Here is a 20565-nt window from a genome sequence, read left to right as displayed (position 1 = left end):
ATAATAATAATATTAAATTATAAATAAAATATTATTAATTAAAATATTAGTAATTAAATTATATTAAAATATTGATATTTAAATTATTAATTATATTAAAAAAATAAAGTAAAAAAATAATTATATATAATAAAATATATTTTTATCTTTTTATTTTCTATTCTTTTCTTATTCTAAAACTATTGTTACCAACCAAACACTGTAATAAATCATAATAATTATTTCTACTTTATTCTATTCATCATACTAAACTACGTAATACTTATTCTATTCTATTTTCACTTCATTCTATTTCCACGTAATAACTATTCTATTTCATTCCTATCTATTTCGCGAACCAAATGTACCATAAAGAGAAAGCACATTAATAGTTGAATTAGTTAATAAAAATTTCAAAAACCACAGAGCTTATCATATGGGTTTCCTAATTACAGTAAGTTATGATTAGATGACTCCTTTTGGAGCTTACGGTTTTGATTAGATAATAGACAATAAGGGAAGTCGTACCAACTCTACTGATTTATTCACATCCCACCGTTCTCCAAGCAGCAGATCATTTACCACTATTTCCAAATAGAGACAAGATTTTACAGCTTTTTGTTTGTAGATTTGAATTTAAAACACTTGGATTTGTTACTGCATCACATGCATGATTCATAGCATGGGGAGCTAGAAACGTCTATCAATCTCATTTTGAATCACTGAGCATTTTGCGGACATGATTATCAATTTGAAAGTAAATTTTTTAAAATATTTGATTCAATGATTCATGCATATTTATTTTATTAAAAGAGTTGAATTTAAATTTTTTTAAAATTAATAAAAAAATATAAAAATTAAATTAAATACTAACAAATTAATTCTTTCAACAAATGAGCTATAGAAACCAATTGTCTCTGGTTTTTCTTTTGATCCTTCTCTCTGGTTTTTCAAAATTTCTAAAAAAGTTCTGTTTTTTGTTCCTCCCTCCTTTTGAACCAGGGTTTTAGGGTTTTTATAGAACCCAATTGTCCAACGCAATCATGCTCTTCTCAGCATGAATTCCGGATGGGTGGCCTTCAAGACAAAGAAGATCACTGGGAGGTGACCTTCAGATCAGCTGCCTCAGAGAGCATGCTCTGAAGGCGGTTTGACAATGGAGGCCTCTCTGTTTTTTTTTTAAAATTTTTAATTTATTTAATTATTTATTATTTATTATTATTTTTGTATTATTATAAAAAAAAGGGTGTCTACAAGGAGAGTGCAGCGGCTGTGGGTTTATTAGTTAATTAATAATTATTACTTGCTGCTTGCTAGGGCAGAGATTTTCTTCACCTTCTTCTTCTTCTTCTTCCGTGAATATGAATAATAACAATAATAATAGTAAGGGTAAATTAAAACAGAAGCAGAACAAAGTGGAGCTGTCCCTTCTAATACTTTATGCAATTGGCTTCTACGCCTTTTGCATCCGTCGTTCTCTTCACCTTTCTCGACGTACTTCTTTCTCAATTTTGAATCTTTTCTGCTTTTTTTTTTTTGTTTTTCATATACTACTGTATTATGTAAACCCAATTTGCTTTGATTGCTGCAGATCATTTCTCCAAACTGTACGGTTTGCGTGGCGGATGGCTTTTCCCTCCTCGTCTCAATGTATGTAATGTTTACTATCATCGGTGCTCTTCGTTTACTACATTTTGGGATTTCCCTGCCAATGATAAAGATCCAATTTTGCACTTGCAAGTTCTCGCCTTTTACCACTTGTTTCAATGTTGAGTTTATGATTAATTTCTATTGTTTCAGTCATTAGACCAAAGCTCACTTTGTCTTCTTCTATGTAGGATGTATCTGATGCCCAGTGGAGAAATTTCCGCGCAAATTTACCCCTTCTTACCCTTGTCTTTGGAGTCTTTACCATGCTCGCTAATATCTCAAGACAATGTTTCCATTTCAGAGCCAGAGGGATGTCCATTGTTTGGCTTTTCCTTTCTCTCATTTACCTTTCTTATCTTCATGGAGCTTGGTCAGTTCCCTTCATTTTACTCATCACTAAAACTTGTCTTCTTCTTTTCTTTCTGCGGTAACGTTAACCCTTTTTCCCCATTCTTTTCGCAGCGTCGTCTTTATCCTTTTGATTGCTTCAGCAAACTTTCTTCTAGTAAAGGTTCATTTCCTCCAACTCTTTCCTTTCTAATTCATTTTTCTTCTCTAAATTCTAGTTTGTTTTTGCATCTTTCTATCGTCATTATTGCCTGCAAATGCATCTAATTCCATTACTAGATTTCTGTTTCCACAGATATTTGCGAAGGCAAAGTACTTCCCTCTTGTACTTTGGACTTTCAACCTATTTTTTCTTTTTTGCAACCGTGTTTATCAAGGATATTCGTTCTCCAAATTTGGGTGAGTAGTCTAAGCTACATGATTTTTACTTAGTTGGTATGCTAATCTTGCTTACTATAATTGTCTTTTTTTGTTTCGTGCAGGCAACGCTGGACATATTTGGACAATTTTCGGGGCACATTTAGATGGCACATTTGCTTTAACTTTGGTACATCCTTGCATTTACATTTTATTGATATTGGAATTCAGTGAATATAATGCAATCTTAGTAGATGCACAAAAGAAATGATACAATGTTCCTGTTAGCAAGCTTAGAACCTTAGTTGATTAGCACACTGACATTTTGACCCAATAGCAGAAAAAGCACAGTATTGGTTTTGTTTTCTTTCTTAAAAACAAATTGCTTTCATTTATTTTAGATGAGTTAAGTAAATGGTGTATAGATCAACCAGGAAGTTAGTAAGCCTTTGTGCCTGGAATGGTCCATGTCTGGCATGCTGCTGTTGTTCTTGGATTGACCATATATTCTTTGGGTGGACCATTAATATTAACTCATAAGTTCTATTCCATAAATTGGTTATAAAATATCACGAATTGCTTGTCGGTGGTATCAGCATTCACTAAAATTTAAGGCCTCACAAATAAATACCTTTGATGTTTGAAATTCACCTCTGAAGGACAAATGCTTATGCCGAACCTCCTTAGTGCAGATTGTGTTTTTACAAACAAGGGTCAACTTGATAAGACATGTATAAAGGCGATTTACGCATTAGCAGTCTGTCCTGATTCCAATAATAAGAATTCTGAGTAAAAGATTACTATTTATAACAAAATTATTTAAGGTTCTCAAAGAAGAGTGTTCCTCCTATCTAAATCAACGATTGATGTTCATTAACTAGCTTCCTGAATCTTAAGATTGTGTGTGACATTTTACACACCATCATATGGTACATTTTACAAGTATTTATTTTGATTTATTTGTTTGAAAGTTGTTTTGCGCATGATAAGTTTTGGCTACGATTACCACTGGGCACATCAAGATTCTCGTTTTGATCAAGAGGTAGTTTCCTCTCTTTCTCTCCCTCTTCCTCCCCCCCTCCCCTTCCCTTCTGCTGCCACTTCTTGTATCTCCACTATGCATGATTCCTTGGTTTCTGTCTAATTTATATCAATTTGACTATTAGGTCTGTTACTCTATCTGTTAGGCAAATGACATAAAAAGTCACTGAACAGTGGACAATTATATCATAAATAGTCTAGGAATTGTAGCTTTGTACTTCAGAACCTGTCTGTCTTGTAAAAGGAAATAAGCCATTCTTTGCTTCCTTTCTGCATTTCTGGGGCATCCTTTAAACTTGGTGCAGCTATGATTAAGTACAGCATCATCGTTATGTCTTTTTACAAATAAGTTAATCTACTGTCGAAACTCTGGTTTCAGGTGTGTACTGTTTACATGTTACCAAACTTCACATACTTGTCACAAAGATATCTGGCATACTTGTACCAAACTTTCCCAGTAATATTAAGATATCCTGCATTACAGATCTATCCATAAAAAATAACTCTCTATGTCTCCATTTTTCTTTGGAACTTTTCTGGTTTCTAGGTTTATGCATGGCATGTTTGCTTGAGAGTTTTTCTATACACATGTGAAAACTCAGATCTGTATATTTTGTCCAATTAGAATCAAGTTGTCAGGTAATTTCCTGTTTTGGTATTTGCAGAAGCATATCCAAAGATGCCATGTTTGTAAATCAGGAAAAATTTGTTATCAAATTCTACAGGTTAGTTGCTAATTAAATCGGAGGCCATCTTCTTGTTGCTATTGCTTGAAAGTATAACTTTATTTTCTTATAAATATATTTGTCATGCAGGAGAGAAATGTCCATACCAACAATTTCACCTTTACTATATACCTTAGTTATCTGGTGTATGCACCTTTTTACATTTCAGGGCCAATCATAAGTTTTAATGCATTTGCCTCCCAGGTTTGTCACTTTCACGACAGATACTATTGCTTCTTCTTCTTCTTCCTCCTCTCTCTCTCTCTCTCTCTCTCTCTCTACACACACACACACACAGAGAATTTCTCATTAATGATGAGAGTGTTAGACTTTAGATACCTTTCATTGTAAAATTCTCCTAGTTTCCATTTGGTCACTTGAATTTGAAAGAAAGGGTTTAGTTTTCCAACTTAACATAATTTGTGTTATACATGCAACTCAAGAAAGCATGACTTTCATGATTATTTCCAAATTTATAGATTTGTTAGATCTCTACTTAAGGATAGAATTGAAATACCTAAACTGAATAAGGGAATTTTAAATTTATCTTATTATTCTTTTTCAAATTTATAGGTTTTTCTAATCTTCACTACCTTTTACATAATGCTTGCATTCTTCTTTCACAATTTATATAATAAACTAAATCTAAATCCATCTCTCAAATTTATTTTTCCCAAACACGGAACTTTTACCTTTTATTCTTGGTTTATTTACCTTGCTCATGAAATAGTTGCAAAGTTTCCCAATTTAATAGGTACATATTTTTGTATTTCAGACTGCATATATTTCCATTCAAACATATTTCTACTTATCATTGACATGTGGTATAATATCGTTAGGTCCCCTTTCTACTAATTTTTGCAGTTAGATGTGCCACAAAATCATTACTCAATCAAAGAGGTGACTTGGTACGGGCTACGTTGGGTATTTGTTCTGTCTCTTATGGAACTAATGACTCATTTGTTTTACTTTAATGCCTTTGCTGTCAGGTGACTCTCTTGGAACTCAAAGTTCAAGCTTGCATTTTGATTTAGGAAATCTTTAGAGGCAGTCTTATTGTATGGTAACTAAATTTTTTTCACAATGACCAGTGGTTCGTGGCAAATGTTATCTCCTATGGACATATTCATCATTGGTTATGGGGTAAGGAGTTATAAGTCTAATCTTTCTTGGCAAACTTTAAGATAAATTTCTTTTTTCTTTTTATTAACAGGATATTTTTCATATGATACAAAGTCAGGATTTTTCGCATTGATTGTATGATGGGGTACATGTTCATTGGTTAAGAAAATTACAGAGCCTTAAGTTCTAGTATGATATGTGAACAGAACTACTCCAGCCCTTGCCCACTTTGCCTAACACAGAAAGAAGTGCTCGAATCAATATTACCCTTTATAAAATGTTGCCTTCATTCTCTATCTGTGTAATTGGTACCATTTGGACTTGTCTGGGTGGAAATTGCTCATATAGGGCGATCAGATATCTTGATTCCACATTGATCTGGAAGCACCCAATGTTAAGAAAAAAATCTCATTCTTAAAATCAATACTGAGAAGAGATGTATGGTTGAACATAAAGATGCTAATGAAGCTAGCAAACACCATGCGTAAAAGTTGTTAAGAACAGAGGTCATATTGGCATAAGTTGCTATTTATCTTGTTGATCCCAAGTTTTCCTAGTGTAAATGCATGAAGTACTAAAATTAAGTCTAACACTGTCCACATGCTGCTACAGGTCATAAACTTCATGTGGTTAAAGTTTTTCCTTATCTGGCGCTATTTTCGGTTTTGGTCACTGGTATGTTCGCTTAAAGGATGTGTGTTTTCTGTAGTATATATTTTCCCTTACATGTGGCCGTGTTGATTTCCTTCTTGGATGGTTTAATCCTTGGATCACACCTGTCCACCATTCGGTTATAACTTGTGCCACAATTTTTAGCATTAGTATCTGTACCTGTATGAAGAAATTCATTTACACTTTATAATTGTAGATAGCTGGCATTGAGGCCCCTGAAAACATGCCAAAGTGTGTCAATAATTGCTACAACTTGGAAGGTTTTTGGAAAAGTTGGCATGCGTCCTTCAACAAGTGGATTGTGAGGTTTTCATTTCTGGATACTTTTTCTTTGGTTCTCTTTTCTGCATTTTTATATCTGACGTGTTCGCTTACAAAATGATAGCAATTTTTAGGTACATGTATATTCCTCTTGGTGGATCTCGGAGAAAGCTACTCAACATATGGGTTATATTCACATTTGTTGCTATATGGCATGATTTGGAGTGGTATAATCTTGAGCTTTTGGGTTGTTCTTTTCTTTGTTCTGTTCTATGAGCATGTAGCCTATTCCTTATCTAACTGCATATTGCCTTTGGTCTTAGGAAACTTCTTTCATGGGCATGGCTAACATGTTTATTCTTTGTTCCTGAAATGTTGGTGAAATCAGCAACAAATGCATTGCAGGTTAAGTCTATGTTTTCTACCAGTTATTATTTTGGCATGATTATTACCACTGTGATGAAGATTCTGGCACTTTTTAGCCTTGGTAGTTAGCCTGAGGGCACCTGGCTGGCATCAGTGTCTGGCAATTAATCTGTTGCTAATGTTGAGCTCTCTTCATTTATGCAAATGAAAAAGAGGTTGTATAAAGTACAAATGGTTTTAATCTTGTGTGATTTGGGCTATTGTATCCAACGTTCAGCCTGAAGTTAACCTCACTGGATCCCTTTTAGAGCTTATAGGGGAAAAGTGACACAAGTCTATATACTGTTTGGTTGCATAAGTTTTGCATGTAAATTAGTTGGCATATGGTTAATTTGGTCACCCTGAAGCTTAAAACCTCAGCAACACTGTTCTCATGACCCATGGCCAATATTTATGGGTAGTGAACTGATGATGTTTATCATCCATTGAGTGCATGCACATAATGACATGTAAACTTTTTACATGAGATTACAGGCTTAATCATTTTTTTTGCCATTATCCTAGCATCATATGGTTATAAGGTGTTGAGATGGCACCAGATACTTTTTCTATGCTGTTATTAAGGGTATAAAATAAGGCAACGAATATTTTCTTCTTTTATAACAAGCTTCATGATTGTCTAAGTACAGTGTTCCAATGAAATTTGCTGTCAGGCTGAGGGTGCATTGGGAGGATTCATTTTTCATGAACTTAAAGCAGCTGCTGGTGCTATCACAATCACTTGTCTCATGGTCAGTCTTAGTGTGCATAGAAAATTTAATATTGCAACTTCTAATTTACTCCACATTTTTTCATTCTAGCATTTTATCTACACATGATATTGGTGTTGTGTTCCACTTTTTGATGTATGTTGAGGGGTTTGTTCAGTTCCAGACGTTGTTATTGTAGTTGCTTGCATTTGCCTTCTGTGCAATGCACCTTTTGCTGAACGGCTGGACCAATGAATGCTCATTGGTTCTTCTTTTTGTTAAGCAATGTGTACTCGCAAAGAGAAGCCTATTTTGAAAATTTTACTTGTCAAATTTATTATCATGAATTTGTTGGATAATGAATGTTTTTTATTACTGTTATTTAGGCTCCAATTGGTTGATTGTTTAGTGCTTATTTTTTGTTATTTGCTGTATTAAAAATTGCTATAAAGCAAACGCATAAAAGGCAAAATCATAATATATTTGAAACGGACAAATAATTGAAATGTAACACTAATTATAACGTAATTACTCTATAGAAGTAGAATCATGCATTTTGTCATCTTAAAAAGTTAAAACATATTTTGCTTTTGTATCCAACACACGTTTTGCTTAGTTGCTTCTGGAAACAAAAAGTAAATAGCAAAAATACCAACCTAATAACACCTTATCTAATAGAAAGCAAGCAAAAATTATGATGAAATGGATGCCTTTTTGCAGCTGCAGTTTAGAACCAAGTAGATGCTTCGTATGAGAAATGGTCTTTACATTTGCTATTATCATTCTTTTCTTCGTATGCAGGTTGCTAACCTCGTTGGCTATGTTATTGGACCATCAGGCATTAATTGGTTGATTTCTCGATTCCTCAGAAAAGAAGGTATGGGATTGTGATATGCCTTTCACCCTGATAAAGCTCTTTCCTGTGTACCTCATTGCTGCCCAATTAATACAATACGTGTTTTCAGGACTGTCTGTCTTGGGTTTTATGCTTCTGTCATTTTATGTGGGAACCAAGGTAAATGGCATGAGGCACCTTCAAATGTTTTCCAGATGCCAAGTATCCTCATGAGGTTTTAACATCTCGAGGGCCTGGCAAGGACTAATTTTAACCTAAAACCTTTTACTTTTTGCAGCTTATGTTTCAAATCTCTGATGCCAAGCAAAGGGTGCAATGAAGTTCATTTCTAGTCTGCATGATGTATCCATATTGAGGCCTTTGATGAAATGAGTAGATTCTCAGCTAGGAATTTTGGATTTTAGTTTAATACTATAACTGTATACCTGTTTATGATACAAAGGAATGGCTGGAGATTAATGTTGCATATGATTTTTGATAATTTCAACGTATCATCGACCTTATGTATGGTGTTAAACTTTTGCATACCGCATTAGGATCAAATTGGATCTGCTCGATTATATTCTTGTAAGAAGACCACATTAAGAGTTTGTTTAGCTTAATCTTTTTTTTACTTTAAAAGCTATTATAAAACTTTTATAAAACATAATAGCTTATAAAATTAATTAATAAGTTGTTTAGTAAAATAAATTATATAAATTTTAATTTTGATTAAAATTACTATAAAAAGTATTCCTATCATTATCAATCAATCAGTTATCAATCAATCAGATTTTAGATGCCAAAATTTTAAAAAAAAAATTCATACAAAAAAAATTTTTAAATTTTGAATAATAATAATATTATTAAATTTTCATCAACCTAACAAATCACAAGAAAAAAGAGAAAAGAAGAAACAATGTACTTGACATTAAATCTGTTTATTGGTGAAAAAAAGATAGGTTGCACAACACTGTTTTAACAGCCACCAAAGTCTTCAGAGTTCAGATTACACCAGTCTAACACTAGAAACATCTCTCTCAAACTCTTAGCTCAAGCTCATGAAATAACAAGCGGACAAGGCAAGGGCATACGCACCACTTGGAACTTGCAGCATTCTTCCTCCAGAAAAAACTGCATATACAGTTGTGAGAATACTAAATTAACAATATGATGATAACGATGGTGTAAAACTTGAATTTCAACTTTCAGCCCACCTTTTCAAGTACTATATCTAAATGGTTGGATTTAAAATCTGTTCATTCTCTCAACTTTCCCACATTCAAGAGAGAGATGACCCACCAGATAGCTCTTAAAACTTCAAATCTCAATAATCCAAAAACAATATGCCTAACAGCCATTAGATTGGGTTAGTTCTGATCAGATACTGTAAGATGTTATGAAGATCCTCATACGCTACTGCACAACTCAAATCAGCTAAAGCTTTAATTGTAAATGAAGATTGTTTTGGCAATCATTTCTCCAATCTGCTCAATTAAGGACTATGTCCTCAAAACATCTAAAGATACCAACTACCCTTTCGTTATCTCAACCCCTGTAACATTTTATCCACCTCTACTTCAATCATATCACTCAAATGTATTGGAACCACCCCGTGCACTACCAGCAAATATAACAGTAACATGGAACTCTACAACAAAGGATGAATTTTTTTTTTTTTTTTGCTTCTTCACAATAAAGATGTCCATTATGGTCTTTGCATTCCTTCAACAATCAAAGATCATACATCAGAGCTTCCAGTGGACCATCTTTGAAAATATAAAAACCAATAAGTTATAGAAAAGATTCATTGAGAAAAACAAAATAGTCTAACCTGATCAATGCAGTTGCTCATCCACCACTCAATTACTTCTTTTTCTTACCCCCACCAGCCTTCAACTTTTTGTTAGTAGTTTCTTTAGGAATGTTCTGTGGTGTTTCCTGTCATGCCGATGACAAAAAATTCATATAGAGCATAATCAACTCCAGAATTAAGATGTAATTGTAGAAGAAAGAAGAAAAAAAAAAGAGAGATTACATGACATAGAGTAGTGGTGAAGCATTGTGCTATATATTTTCAATAAAACAATTTAACAAGTGAAACTAAAAAACAAAGACAGTCATCACCCACATCCCAAGAAAAAAATTGAGGAACAGAAAAAGAGAAAAAAGGGTTCTTAATAGGCATACGACCAGATAAAAATGCTTTGAGTAAGTGAGATCTAGTTGGAAGGATATGATTAAAGTTCAGCCTTCTAGTACATACAAGTTTGTTTGGCCTCTGACTCGAGTATTGGCCAAACCCTCACAATAAGATAAAAATGGAACAACATGAGAAAAGAAGATTGACTTGGACAATAATGGGAGTATAACAATACAAAATTGTTTTAAACAAAAGAGATCTTATGAGAAGGAAATAGTCAAAGCTTGCCCTTCTAGTCTGAGTTAGTTTGTTTGGACTCAAACTCTGTTTCCTTTGATACCTCACAGTAAAGATAAAATAAATAACTGGAAAATAAAAAGATTGCCTTGGATCCTAAATTGGAGTCTAACAAGATAAAACTGCTATGAATAGGAAAATCTTTGGATAAGGATAAGGTCAAAGCTTGGCCTTCTGGTAAACTACTATTCATTAACTCAACAGGTTTTCCCTTGAAACTTCACAGTAAGACTTTATGCATGCATACAACCAAATCATAAGAGGCAACTACAAGGTAAACTACTAATACTCAAAGGATTTTGCCAACAAATATTTATAAGAAACAGGAAAGAAGATAATAATAATCGAAACTCAGCTTAGTCAGGGTAATCAATCACTTAATAGATAGAGCTCTAACCCTATACAGAGATTATGTGTCTTAAGACTTTTAACCACCATAAGTATCAAAGTGAACAACCAGACAAAAAGTGGAGTTGGCAGGAGTTTCTTGTACTAGGTTTACATTCCTATTATTAACACTAAAAAACTACTTATGATAATGAGAACAATGATAATAGCACTACATTCACTTTCTCACAATATATAAGAATCTGATGTTCAATAAATAAGATGAGCACAGATTCGCTTTGAGGTTCACCACAGTTTTCAGCTTCACGTGCCAAAGCAGACACCTCTAGAAAATGCCGCTGAGTGCTTGAAATCCAGCCCCAATGTTGGCATGCTGCCAAAACCCTTGGGCCTGGAAAATTTACAAACTTGTGGAGAGAGTATCTTAGACTTGAGCATTGGTTTGGGAAATTGAAGCATGCATTTGGTTCCCTGTCAACCAGTGTACTGAGAAATTATGGCAGCCAATAAGCCTACACTAGATTAGAGCAAGCATCAGAGAATGTACTACTTTTCATACTTTTTCCTTTATCAATTTCAGAGGAAAGATTATCTAACACCTAATATATTGCTCAAAACTCAACAAAGCACCAATCCTTCATACTTCTATATGAACCCTTTCTATTGTTAAAAAAAAAAAACCTTATAAATGACAAAACCCCACATAAGACAAACAAAGTTTTGCAAAGTCAACTTAGCATAATGCAAGTAAAACAATAACCATTTAAAGTACCAAATGAAAAAACAACAACCATTAATGCAGATTTAAAAGAAAAATAAATTCAGATAAAACATGAAATGCAACAAGGGCCAAAATGAATAAAAGTGTATTTCATTAGAATCAGCCACCAGGTAACAAGACAAGAATAAATTAATGATGGTTACTCTAAATGCTTAGTGGAGTCATACCTTCCGTTTAATTGGTATAGATGTGTTACCAACTGGCTTAAAAAATGACTCTAATCTGTAAAGAAAAGGATATAAGACATAATAAGCCGTAGCACAGAAACTTATAGCATCATTCCATGTAACTGAGCACTACTTACCGGCCCTGCGATGACTTGTTCTTGGCTGCTTTAATTTTTTCTATTGCCTAGTAAACATAAGTAATAAAGTTAGATAGCCAATCTTTTTATTAATGCAACAAGAAAGTTTTGTAAGCAGTTTGAGATAACAAAGGGAGGACGCACCTTTGTCACTCTGTCACCGTTGAACCCATTTTCATTCACCAGAAAGGTTATCAACCCCTAGAAAATCGACAAAGCAATGCAACTGTTTTAAACTTGCCAGAGAGTTACACAACCCTTAGAATAATATACATAATTAGGATAAGGAATTGCACACTTCGTCATCTGGAGCATTCCACTTCATCTCAAGTTGCTCATCATCAGTGCAGACTAATGGTTCTTGAAAAAGCTGTCGAGCCTCTTGATATGGCCAATCATCAGGTATTGAGTACCTGAACATGGGAATTTTTATATTAATATCAGAATAAAATGAGTTACTTGCCTATTACATAGGAGAGCAGAAATTTAGTTTGCATGACTTAAATGCCACCATGAGTTAAAAAGTTAAAACTTTTCTTTAAAAAATTATTTGAGCTCAAAAGAGTTACTCTCTGAAGGTGACTACCAACTATTGTTATCAGAATTCAGAAATAAAACAGCAAATCAAGCTAACAAATTATGGTATGCTTACTATATTAACAGTTAATAGAAACTAATATTAGTAAATCACACAGTTGCTCAGAAAAGCAATATTTCGCAAGATCCCCATCAAAGTCATTACACCAAGAATGATACTGACAGAAGAACTGTATAAACACTGGTATTAAATTCAATCAGAAGATTTGCAAAGGAATGGAACTGTACACGAAATATGTGAAAAGTGAAATAAGCATCCGAAACAAATAAATAAATAAAATAAGAAAGAAAGGTAGAAAGGAAGAAAAGAAGAACACGATGAGAGTCATTGAGAAAAATACTTTTAGCGTCTTATTAATTTCACTTAAGGTAACACTTTACTGACTAAAAAAATCATCAAAACTCTCAGGGTGATAATTCCGTGGATATGTATAAGTCATTTCACACGGATAAAAACATAACAATTCAGACCTCTCTTTGTTTATGTTCTGAAGAATATGCTCTATAGACCCATGTTGACGAATTAACTTCAAAGCTGTCTGTCCCCCAATACCTGTGGCATAGGTTAATGATGATATCACATACCAACTACAAAACCCAACTTTTAAGTGAATCATGTAACATAGGGGTCAGACACTCTAAAAGAAAATCCCAGAATACCTCGAATGCTGTCACAATAATCACAGCCAGAAAGAATGCACAAGTCAATGAATTGATCCATGGTAAGATTCAGCTCCTCCAAAACCTAATACATATCCCACATCAGAACAGCAAAGTGAAAAAATCAGCAAATTACATCAGTATGTAACGCTCGAAGCACCTTTGCAACTTCAAACTCCATGACCGGAACTTTTCTTGAGCTAGGGTCCATTAAATGGCGAAGAAATCTAGGAGCTCCAAAGGTTAAAGAATCCATATCCTCAGAAGCCACAGCATAAACCTGAAACCAATGGATGCTTAATTACTAGCAAGCATTACTCGAGAGAGATAAATATGAAGGCATGCTTTCAACTCTTAAAGCCATATAAAGCACTAGGTCACCAAAAACAAATGGTGTGAAAGAACTGAAAATTACAATAAGCTGCCTTTTCAAATGATATTGGAAACAAATTTGAACTATTTCAATCTCATAAAGACACATGGGGTTATTACATTTCCATTTTCAGGACTAATAAACCCCTATATAATATCTTGATTAACCAGATACTTGCCTTTCCTGATTTGCAAAGTGCAGCACATTGCGCCTCTGCTTCAGAAGAAGCCTATGGAAACAAAAACATAAGTCCCTGGATTCAATTTAGCTTCTAATTGCACCCAAAATCCAAAACCTCACACTTAAATAATGAAAACTCACCTCGATCACAGGTACCCCCATAAGTCTTAAAAGCCGTTTACAGTCTTCATTGTGCTGCTTTGTCACCTGTAATATAGCAAGCAAATAAAGCCAACAACACACTTTAATGCACATTTTCCTTTTATCCAGACCTTTTCTGCTTCTACCATGATTATAAACCCAGAAATAAGTGCCAACTAGACAGTGAGCTCTCATATCTAACATTGGAAGCGGAAGGATGATAAAAGAACTCACCTTTACTGTCCGCTTGCTGAATTTTTCAATGTCCTCCTTATTGCCAGCCTAACATTACAAATAATAGCACCTTGATGTTATGTAGATGTGAAAAAATTAAACAAAACATTATTAATTACTATGCGAGCAATGGAACAAGAGTACCTCCATGGCTTGTTGCAAATCCTCAGTAGCATCTGCCCTCTTTGAGTAACTACATGACAAATTTAGTACAAAAATTATCAAATAGAATTGACAGACTCATAAAATTCCATTGATGTTGAAGGGAACAAGCAATGCGCAAAGTGTATAGACTGCACAAAGGTACCGTTTTGCAAGCTCTTGTTTCTTCAAATCAGGAGGCTGACCGTCAAAAACATAGCTGAAAGGAAATGGCCCAAGCATTAGCAACTAGAAGGACTTTTGGAAGTCATACCATATAGGCAGCACAGGACAGATGATGTGTAAACAGTTGCAAAGTAACTTGTTTCTGAAGAAATTGAAAAGAAAAGGTAAAGAAGCGTATTACACAGGTTTGATCCCAGCTTCGAGAAGCCGAATTGTACGAGTAAACATGCCCTGCAGATGACTGAGGATTAACCCAGTAGAACCCATGTCAACATTTTGTGAACCAAACAAAATTATAAACAAGACTGAAAAGGAAATTGCAAAAATCAGCTAAAGACAATTCTAGAGAATTAATGAGGATAAATGGTTGATGAAAAACTATAGTAACAAACCTGGTGACCTCACCCGCTTCATTGGTGAGCATTTCAGTCCCACTACGACCCACCACAATCTGCACTCATCCAATAACAAAAGAGACCCGTTTTACATTATTACCTACCCCTAGCCCCCAAATGAATATGATAGCATATAGATAAAGTTAAGGGCTTTTTTTTTTCTTTTCACGGAAATAAAAAAGGCACGGATTTACGGACGAGAAACTGGTAAATGCTCATGCTGGCGTCGATGGCGATCTTGCGGCCGAAAAAGCTCTCGAATTTCTGTTCCTTCATGGCCTTGGGTGCATTGTCCGCTAGAAGCTTCGTTAAACCCTAAACATCAAAACGAAATCGGGAAACATGGATCAATATTCTAATAAAAGAAGCCCCAACATAGTAGTGCTTAAAAAACCTGACCTTGATGCCCATTTTAGGCTTTGAAAGAAGAAGGAAGGAACAGCAGCAGTGTAAGGGTTTAGGATTAGCCAAAGCCTCTTTTTTCTTTCTTTTGTTTCTGATTATAGCTTAAGAACCAAGAAGCCTCTTTTATGTTTCCCGCCTGCTCCAAACTCCAGAGTGTGAATGTACATTACATGTAACCCAAAGAGGAGGAAAGAGAAAACGTTTAAGGTCCGTTCGCTTAGCTAGCGTTTTTTTTTTTTTAAAGAAATTGTAAGAAATGATTTTTTTATAAAAACATTTTAAAAATAATTATTAAAATAAATTTAATTATTTTTAATTATATTTAATCATAATTTGATAAAAATATCTTTTAAATTATTTCAAATAAATTAAACTATTCATCACAATTTTTTTTCATTTCTTTTTATTTGTGTTTCGAATTTCTCTCTCATCATTTAAATATTTCAAATTTTATCGATTTCTCTGTTCTGCATTCGTCTGTTATGCTTTCGATTTTTCTCTCGTGTTTTTAGATTTCTCTTTCTTATGCTTTCAAGATATCAAGCAATGGTTTTGACGTGTTTGAGTGAGTGATTGTTTGAGAAATTTGATTTTTAAGTATTTTGGATAAAACTAAAACAGTAAAAATAATTACAAATGTATGAAATAACTTTTAATTAAATCAATTCGGGACCTAGATACAAATAAACTCAAAATTTTAAAATTTATAAATCTAAGTTTTCAATGAATTTTTTTTATTTTTAGTCAAAGTATGTGTTTTAGATAAAAAAAATATTTGTATTTTGATTTATGAAAACATATTAGAAACACTTTATCTGTGTCAAATTGTTAAAAAAACATAAAAAAGAAAAAAATTGAGAAGATTTGAAGTTTTGGTTCGTACGTAACAACATTTTAGATATTAAAATATAATACAATGTTTTTGAATATATCGTGTAACAATAATATTTTTTCAACATGACATATAATAATAATATATTTTTTTCAATATGACGTGTAACAACTTTTTTTAACCATGGCGTGTAACGTGTTTTTACACATGACGTGTAACAACAGTATTTTTTTTCAACATAGCATGTAACAACCTAACCATAGCTTATCACAGGTTTTTGTACCTAGCGTGTAACAAGCTAATCATGACTTGTCATAGGTTTTTGTACGTGGTGTATAACACGCTAACCATAACTTGTCACAAGTTTTTGTACGTAAGGTGTAACATGCTAATCATGACTTGTTACAAGTTTTTATACATGATGTTTAACATTATAGCGTGTAACTTCATTAAAGATAATTTTACCTAATTTAGTTAAAAATAATTAAAATTATAAAAAAATTATTTTTAAAAATATCTTCTCTTTAAAATTTTTTTTAAGTTAATAATGTATAGAGGAAACCAAACTTGTTTATCTCTTAGAAGATAAACAAGCAGTTCAAATCTGTTACTCTTCACTTAGAAAGTAACCTCCCTGAATCAACACCACATGTCTTCTATCCAAACATCTATACAAAAAGGAGGGATTTCTGGCCTCCCCGTACCTGCCCTGCCCAGCCCAGTAGCCCTTAGAAGCAATGTACACAAAAACCCTCCCTGTACGCTTTCTATATACAAGCATAGCCTCTTAAGCCTAAGAACAAAGTAGGCAACTGACCGTCCAATACACATCATATTCATATTCTGAACAATCAAAGAAATCCAAAGACAAAAATCTCTACAGTAAACCTGGATCGCATTCAGCCACCAAAGGGTCTTTCTAGCACAGTCATCCCAACATAAGGATGTGAAATCCAAAAAGTCACAGATCCCAAAAACACACAATATCAGGTAACAGCATCTCAAACCTAATAAAACCACCCACTGCAGCATCATGACAGAGCATCCAAACAAAACTTTCGCATACTCATTCCCATCCACACTAGTCCAGCTATTTAATGAGATTTTTTTATCACATCATCGTAAGTTGTAACTAAGAAACCAAGCTAGCCTACCAAAAGTGGAACAAAGATATGTTTTATGCTCAACTTGGGATTACACCAACTGATCGGCTTTAACCTGATGATGGTAAGATCACAATCATCATATACATGGAAATGGAATATAAAAACTAACCAGTCTTTATGCAGACTGGATAGAATGCGTACGTTAATGCAGCAGGAAATGGCATATTCTAATCAAAGGCGGGCCGTAGCCAAGTCAGATTTTGTCAGTGAAGACAAATGAAATGATTATATGTAATTATGCATACCGAATACAGAATATGGATTATTCGTAAATCGACAACAGCAAGACAATGATAGAAAGCTCTGTTCGATGATACCTGATATTTTCTAGGAAATTAAAGAGTATCTGAAATTAATAAGTCAAAACTTCTGGGGTTTATAGAAAAACAAATTGGCGGTAAATCTAATGTCATGAGCGTTACAAATTATGTGTTGTGGTGCTATATATTATCGTATTCTGGGCCACTCTTATCTGCTCTACCTCTACCATTTCCCCCTGCTTCAACTTCTCTACTCATCTCCAACATGGTAACTCCATCTCTTCTTTCAATCATTGTTTGTCTATTGCTACTCATGTTGCTTTTGCATGCAGGGGCCCGAGGAGATGACCAAATCCGAGTACAAGGAGAAAGGTGGATTCAGAGCATCCGCGTTTGTATTTGGTAAGCCAATCTTTTTAATGAAATACAAAGAAACACAAGTCCAAATAGAAGAAGAAAGCACACTAGTACTGACTATGAAATCTGTCTAGCCAGCCAGGCTTGACTTCGATCTAAATTATGTATGCATGTTTCTTTTTCTATTTGCAGTGTTGGTTGCATTAGAAAACATGGGTTTTGTTGCCAACATGGTGAGCTTGGTGCTTTACTTCGGCTATGTTATGTACTTCAATATTTCCGCCGCCGCAAACACTCTTACAAACTTTATGGGCTCAACCTTCTTGCTCTCCCTTCTTGGAGGCTTCATTTCAGATACTTTCTTAAGTAGATTTACTACATCTCTACTTTTTGGATTCTTTGAAGTTCTGGTGAGAAATTATCTCAATATCTTTTAATTAGCAGTGAAAATATTTGTTTTAATTAATTTTCTTAATTCCGAGACTCTAGCTGAGGACCCTGCCTATACTAGGATTAGCTAAGTGAAACTAGGTCGTTGCAGGGTTTGGCATTGGTGACAATTCAGGCTTATTCCAAGGATTTGCATCCGACTTATTGTGGCAAGTCCAGCTGCATAAAAGGTGGCATGGCAGTGATGCTCTATGCTTCATTGGCTTTGCTAGCATTGGGCTCTGGTGGGGTTAAGGGAGCTCTTCCAGCGCTTGGGGGTGATCAATTCGATCAAAAAGATCCAAAGGAAGCAAAAGCTCTAGCAAGGTTTTTCAATTGGCTGTTGCTGAGTACCACACTTGGAGCCTGTATTGGAGTCACAGGCATCGTGTGGGTGAGCACTGAAAAGGACTGGTACTGGGGGTTCTTCATATCAACCGTGGCTACCTTCATTGGTTTTGTTGTTCTTGCACTGGGCAAGCCTTACTACCGCCTGCGCGAACCCACACCCTCTGATAGCCCCATCATAAGAATAGCTCAGGTCAATCTCTCTCCTTCTCTGCAATTTTTATAAGACCATAACATATCAGTGCCAGAGTCAAATAGAAACAAGGGTAACACTTCTGTCGCCCCTATTTGTTATAATCACAGGTCATAGCGGTAGCCATCAAAAACAGACGGTTAGCTCTGCCAGAGAATCCAGATGAACTGTTCGAGATGAATGAAAAAGAAAAAGTTTTCAGGGAGGAAACAATCTCCCACACCAATCAATTCAGGTGATGCATGTGATTGCATCTAAAAATATTTAAAGTTACTAACAGCTAGAAAATCAAAATTTGACAAAACCGATCGTGAATCGTGGGCAGGTGCCTAGACAAAGCTGCAATTGTTACAAATGACTCAAAGCTAACACCGTGGACGGTATGCACAGTGACCCAAGTTGAAGAAGTGAAGATACTAACCAGAATGTTGCCTATTTTAGGCAGTACAATCATAATGAACACATGTATGGCACAGCTGCAGACATTCTCAGTTCAGCAAGGCAATATCATGGATCGCCATCTTAGAAAAAAAGAGGTTCCCGCTCCGTCAATCCCTGTAATCCCATTGGCTTTCATGTCCATTCTGATTCCCATCTATGAGTTATTTTTTGTCCCTTTTGCTCGAAAGATCACTCATCATCCATCAGGCATCACACAACTCCAACGTATTGGCGTGGGGCTTGTTCTGTCAGCCATTTCAATGACTGTTGCCGGTGTTGTTGAGGTAAAAAGAAGGAATCAAGCTCTTAAAGACATAACCAAGCCCATAAGTCTCTTCTGGCTCTCGTTCCAATATGGAATATTTGGAATTGCAGACATGTTCACTCTTGTAGGACTGTTGGAGTTTTTCTACAAGGAAGCACCGGTATGCATGAGATCGCTCTCCACATCGTTTACATGGTTATCTCTATCTTTTGGCTACTTCTTGAGTACTTTGTTCGTCAACATCATAAACTCCGTGACCAAAAGAATCACTCCAAGCAAACAAGGATGGTTGCATGGACTTGACTTGAACCAGAACAATTTGAATCTCTTTTACTGGTTTTTAGCAATCCTCAGCTCCCTAAACTTTGTAAACTATTTGTACTGGGCCTCATGGTACAAATACACGCCAGAAGAACCTGATCCTGACACCAAACCCAAGGATTTGAGTACTGGACCGCCTCTCGCCAAGGAAGAAAACACCCTGGATGGTGGAGCAAAAGAAACAAATGACGCTCCCTCTTCCGTTCAAACAGAGGATGCTAAACAATAGTTATACAAGTTGTTGATATAGGCCCATAAGCACATATCTTCAATCTGCTAGAAGAAGCTCATCAGAGCAAAACAGAAGCGGTTGCCAAGAGTTAAAACTTGTTTGAAAGAGGCTGCTAAGCTACTAATGTGTGTTTAGTACCTGCAGTCTGTTTGTATATTTAATTAGGTTGGCTTTTGGTTTTGGGAATAAAATAACAACCTTCCGAACAATTAAGCAGTGTCTGTACGTGAATTATCAATTATACTTACTAAGTTTCTTTTACGTTCATAATTAGAAATTTGAAATATGACTGCACATTTTGATCAAGAGGGTTCTACCAACCTTGTGCATATCTCAGATATGGCAGAAAGAGGCCACCCTATCCAATTTCCAAATACTAGGAGGTGAGTATATATAGGCAAGGCAACCATCTAGGATCTGCAGCCCAATAA

The 20565-nt window shown here is 34.8% G+C and overlaps 3 protein-coding genes across 13 annotated transcripts; 2 read left to right on the top strand and 1 right to left on the bottom strand.

The window, feature by feature from the left end:
• On the top strand, window positions 880-8722 carry LOC18600653 (putative membrane-bound O-acyltransferase C24H6.01c). Of its 6 annotated transcripts, none has more exons than XR_001928226.1 (19): window positions 896-1473; window positions 1571-1629; window positions 1818-1999; window positions 2092-2140; window positions 2273-2376; window positions 2460-2524; window positions 3306-3376; window positions 4041-4100; window positions 4191-4304; window positions 4965-5089; window positions 5192-5243; window positions 5835-5897; window positions 6091-6195; window positions 6280-6382; window positions 6479-6560; window positions 7235-7312; window positions 8072-8147; window positions 8236-8285; window positions 8404-8722. XR_001928226.1 is itself a non-coding variant. In XM_018122062.1 (19 exons), exons 1-19 carry the CDS (start codon window positions 1341-1343, stop codon window positions 8443-8445), a joined length of 1632 nt encoding a protein of 543 aa, XP_017977551.1. In that variant the 5' UTR covers window positions 901-1340; the 3' UTR covers window positions 8446-8716. The 6 variants fall into 6 exon arrangements, 3 of the variants coding, with proteins under 3 accessions (XP_017977551.1, XP_017977552.1, XP_007031294.1); XM_018122062.1 differs by having other exon boundaries at window positions 901-1473; window positions 6091-6200; window positions 6290-6382; window positions 7211-7312; window positions 8404-8716; XM_007031232.2 differs by having other exon boundaries at window positions 1341-1473; window positions 6091-6200; window positions 6290-6382.
• Window positions 9011-15501, bottom strand: LOC18600652 (flap endonuclease 1). 6 transcript variants are annotated; one of them, XM_018122081.1, is made up of 18 exons: window positions 15285-15498; window positions 15084-15200; window positions 14883-14941; window positions 14672-14731; window positions 14471-14524; window positions 14308-14356; window positions 14164-14211; window positions 13930-13995; window positions 13788-13837; window positions 13396-13522; window positions 13236-13320; window positions 13047-13128; window positions 12277-12391; window positions 12123-12179; window positions 11979-12025; window positions 11842-11896; window positions 9940-10046; window positions 9011-9239 (listed from the first exon to the last, which is right to left on the bottom strand). In XM_018122081.1, the coding sequence occupies exons 1-17, from the start codon at window positions 15294-15296 to the stop codon at window positions 9972-9974; spliced, it is 1158 nt and encodes a 385-aa protein (XP_017977570.1). In that variant the 5' UTR covers window positions 15297-15498; the 3' UTR covers window positions 9011-9239; window positions 9940-9971. The 6 variants fall into 6 exon arrangements, with proteins under 6 accessions (XP_017977570.1, XP_007031291.1, XP_017977571.1 ...); XM_007031229.2 differs by having other exon boundaries at window positions 13396-13515; window positions 13787-13837; window positions 15285-15497; XM_018122082.1 differs by lacking the exon at window positions 9011-9239 and adding an exon at window positions 9246-9830.
• Window positions 17612-20343, top strand: LOC18600651 (protein NRT1/ PTR FAMILY 4.5). Its single transcript, XM_007031224.2, has 6 exons — window positions 17612-17816; window positions 17881-17950; window positions 18098-18315; window positions 18447-18875; window positions 18986-19110; window positions 19201-20343. The coding sequence occupies exons 1-6, from the start codon at window positions 17700-17702 to the stop codon at window positions 20129-20131; spliced, it is 1890 nt and encodes a 629-aa protein (XP_007031286.2). The 5' UTR covers window positions 17612-17699; the 3' UTR covers window positions 20132-20343.

Source organism: Theobroma cacao, chromosome 5 (genome assembly GCF_000208745.1).
Source record: "Theobroma cacao cultivar B97-61/B2 chromosome 5, Criollo_cocoa_genome_V2, whole genome shotgun sequence".
Lineage (NCBI taxonomy): Eukaryota > Viridiplantae > Streptophyta > Magnoliopsida > Malvales > Malvaceae > Theobroma > Theobroma cacao.
The sequence above is the reverse complement of the archived record's forward strand: the minus strand, read 5'-3'. Positions and strand labels throughout refer to the sequence as shown.

Coding starts and splice junctions, on each gene's coding strand:
- LOC18600651 (XM_007031224.2), top strand. CDS start 17,700: ATGAGCGTTACAAATTATGTGTTGTGGTGCTATATATTATCGTATTCT. Junction 18,316..18,446: donor TTGGATTCTTTGAAGTTCTG/GTGAGAAATTAT, acceptor AGGTCGTTGCAG/GGTTTGGCATTGGTGACAAT. Junction 18,876..18,985: donor CCATCATAAGAATAGCTCAG/GTCAATCTCTCT, acceptor TTATAATCACAG/GTCATAGCGGTAGCCATCAA.
- LOC18600652 (XM_018122080.1), bottom strand. Junction 13,996..14,163: donor TCAGCAAGCGGACAGTAAAG/GTGAGTTCTTTT, acceptor GCTATATTACAG/GTGACAAAGCAGCACAATGA. Junction 13,523..13,787: donor GCACTTTGCAAATCAGGAAA/GGCAAGTATCTG, acceptor AAGCATCCATTG/GTTTCAGGTTTATGCTGTGG.
- LOC18600653 (XM_018122062.1), top strand. CDS start 1,341: ATGAATAATAACAATAATAATAGTAAGGGTAAATTAAAACAGAAGCAG. Junction 1,474..1,570: donor TTCTCTTCACCTTTCTCGAC/GTACTTCTTTCT, acceptor TGATTGCTGCAG/ATCATTTCTCCAAACTGTAC. Junction 3,377..4,040: donor ATTCTCGTTTTGATCAAGAG/GTAGTTTCCTCT, acceptor TGGTATTTGCAG/AAGCATATCCAAAGATGCCA.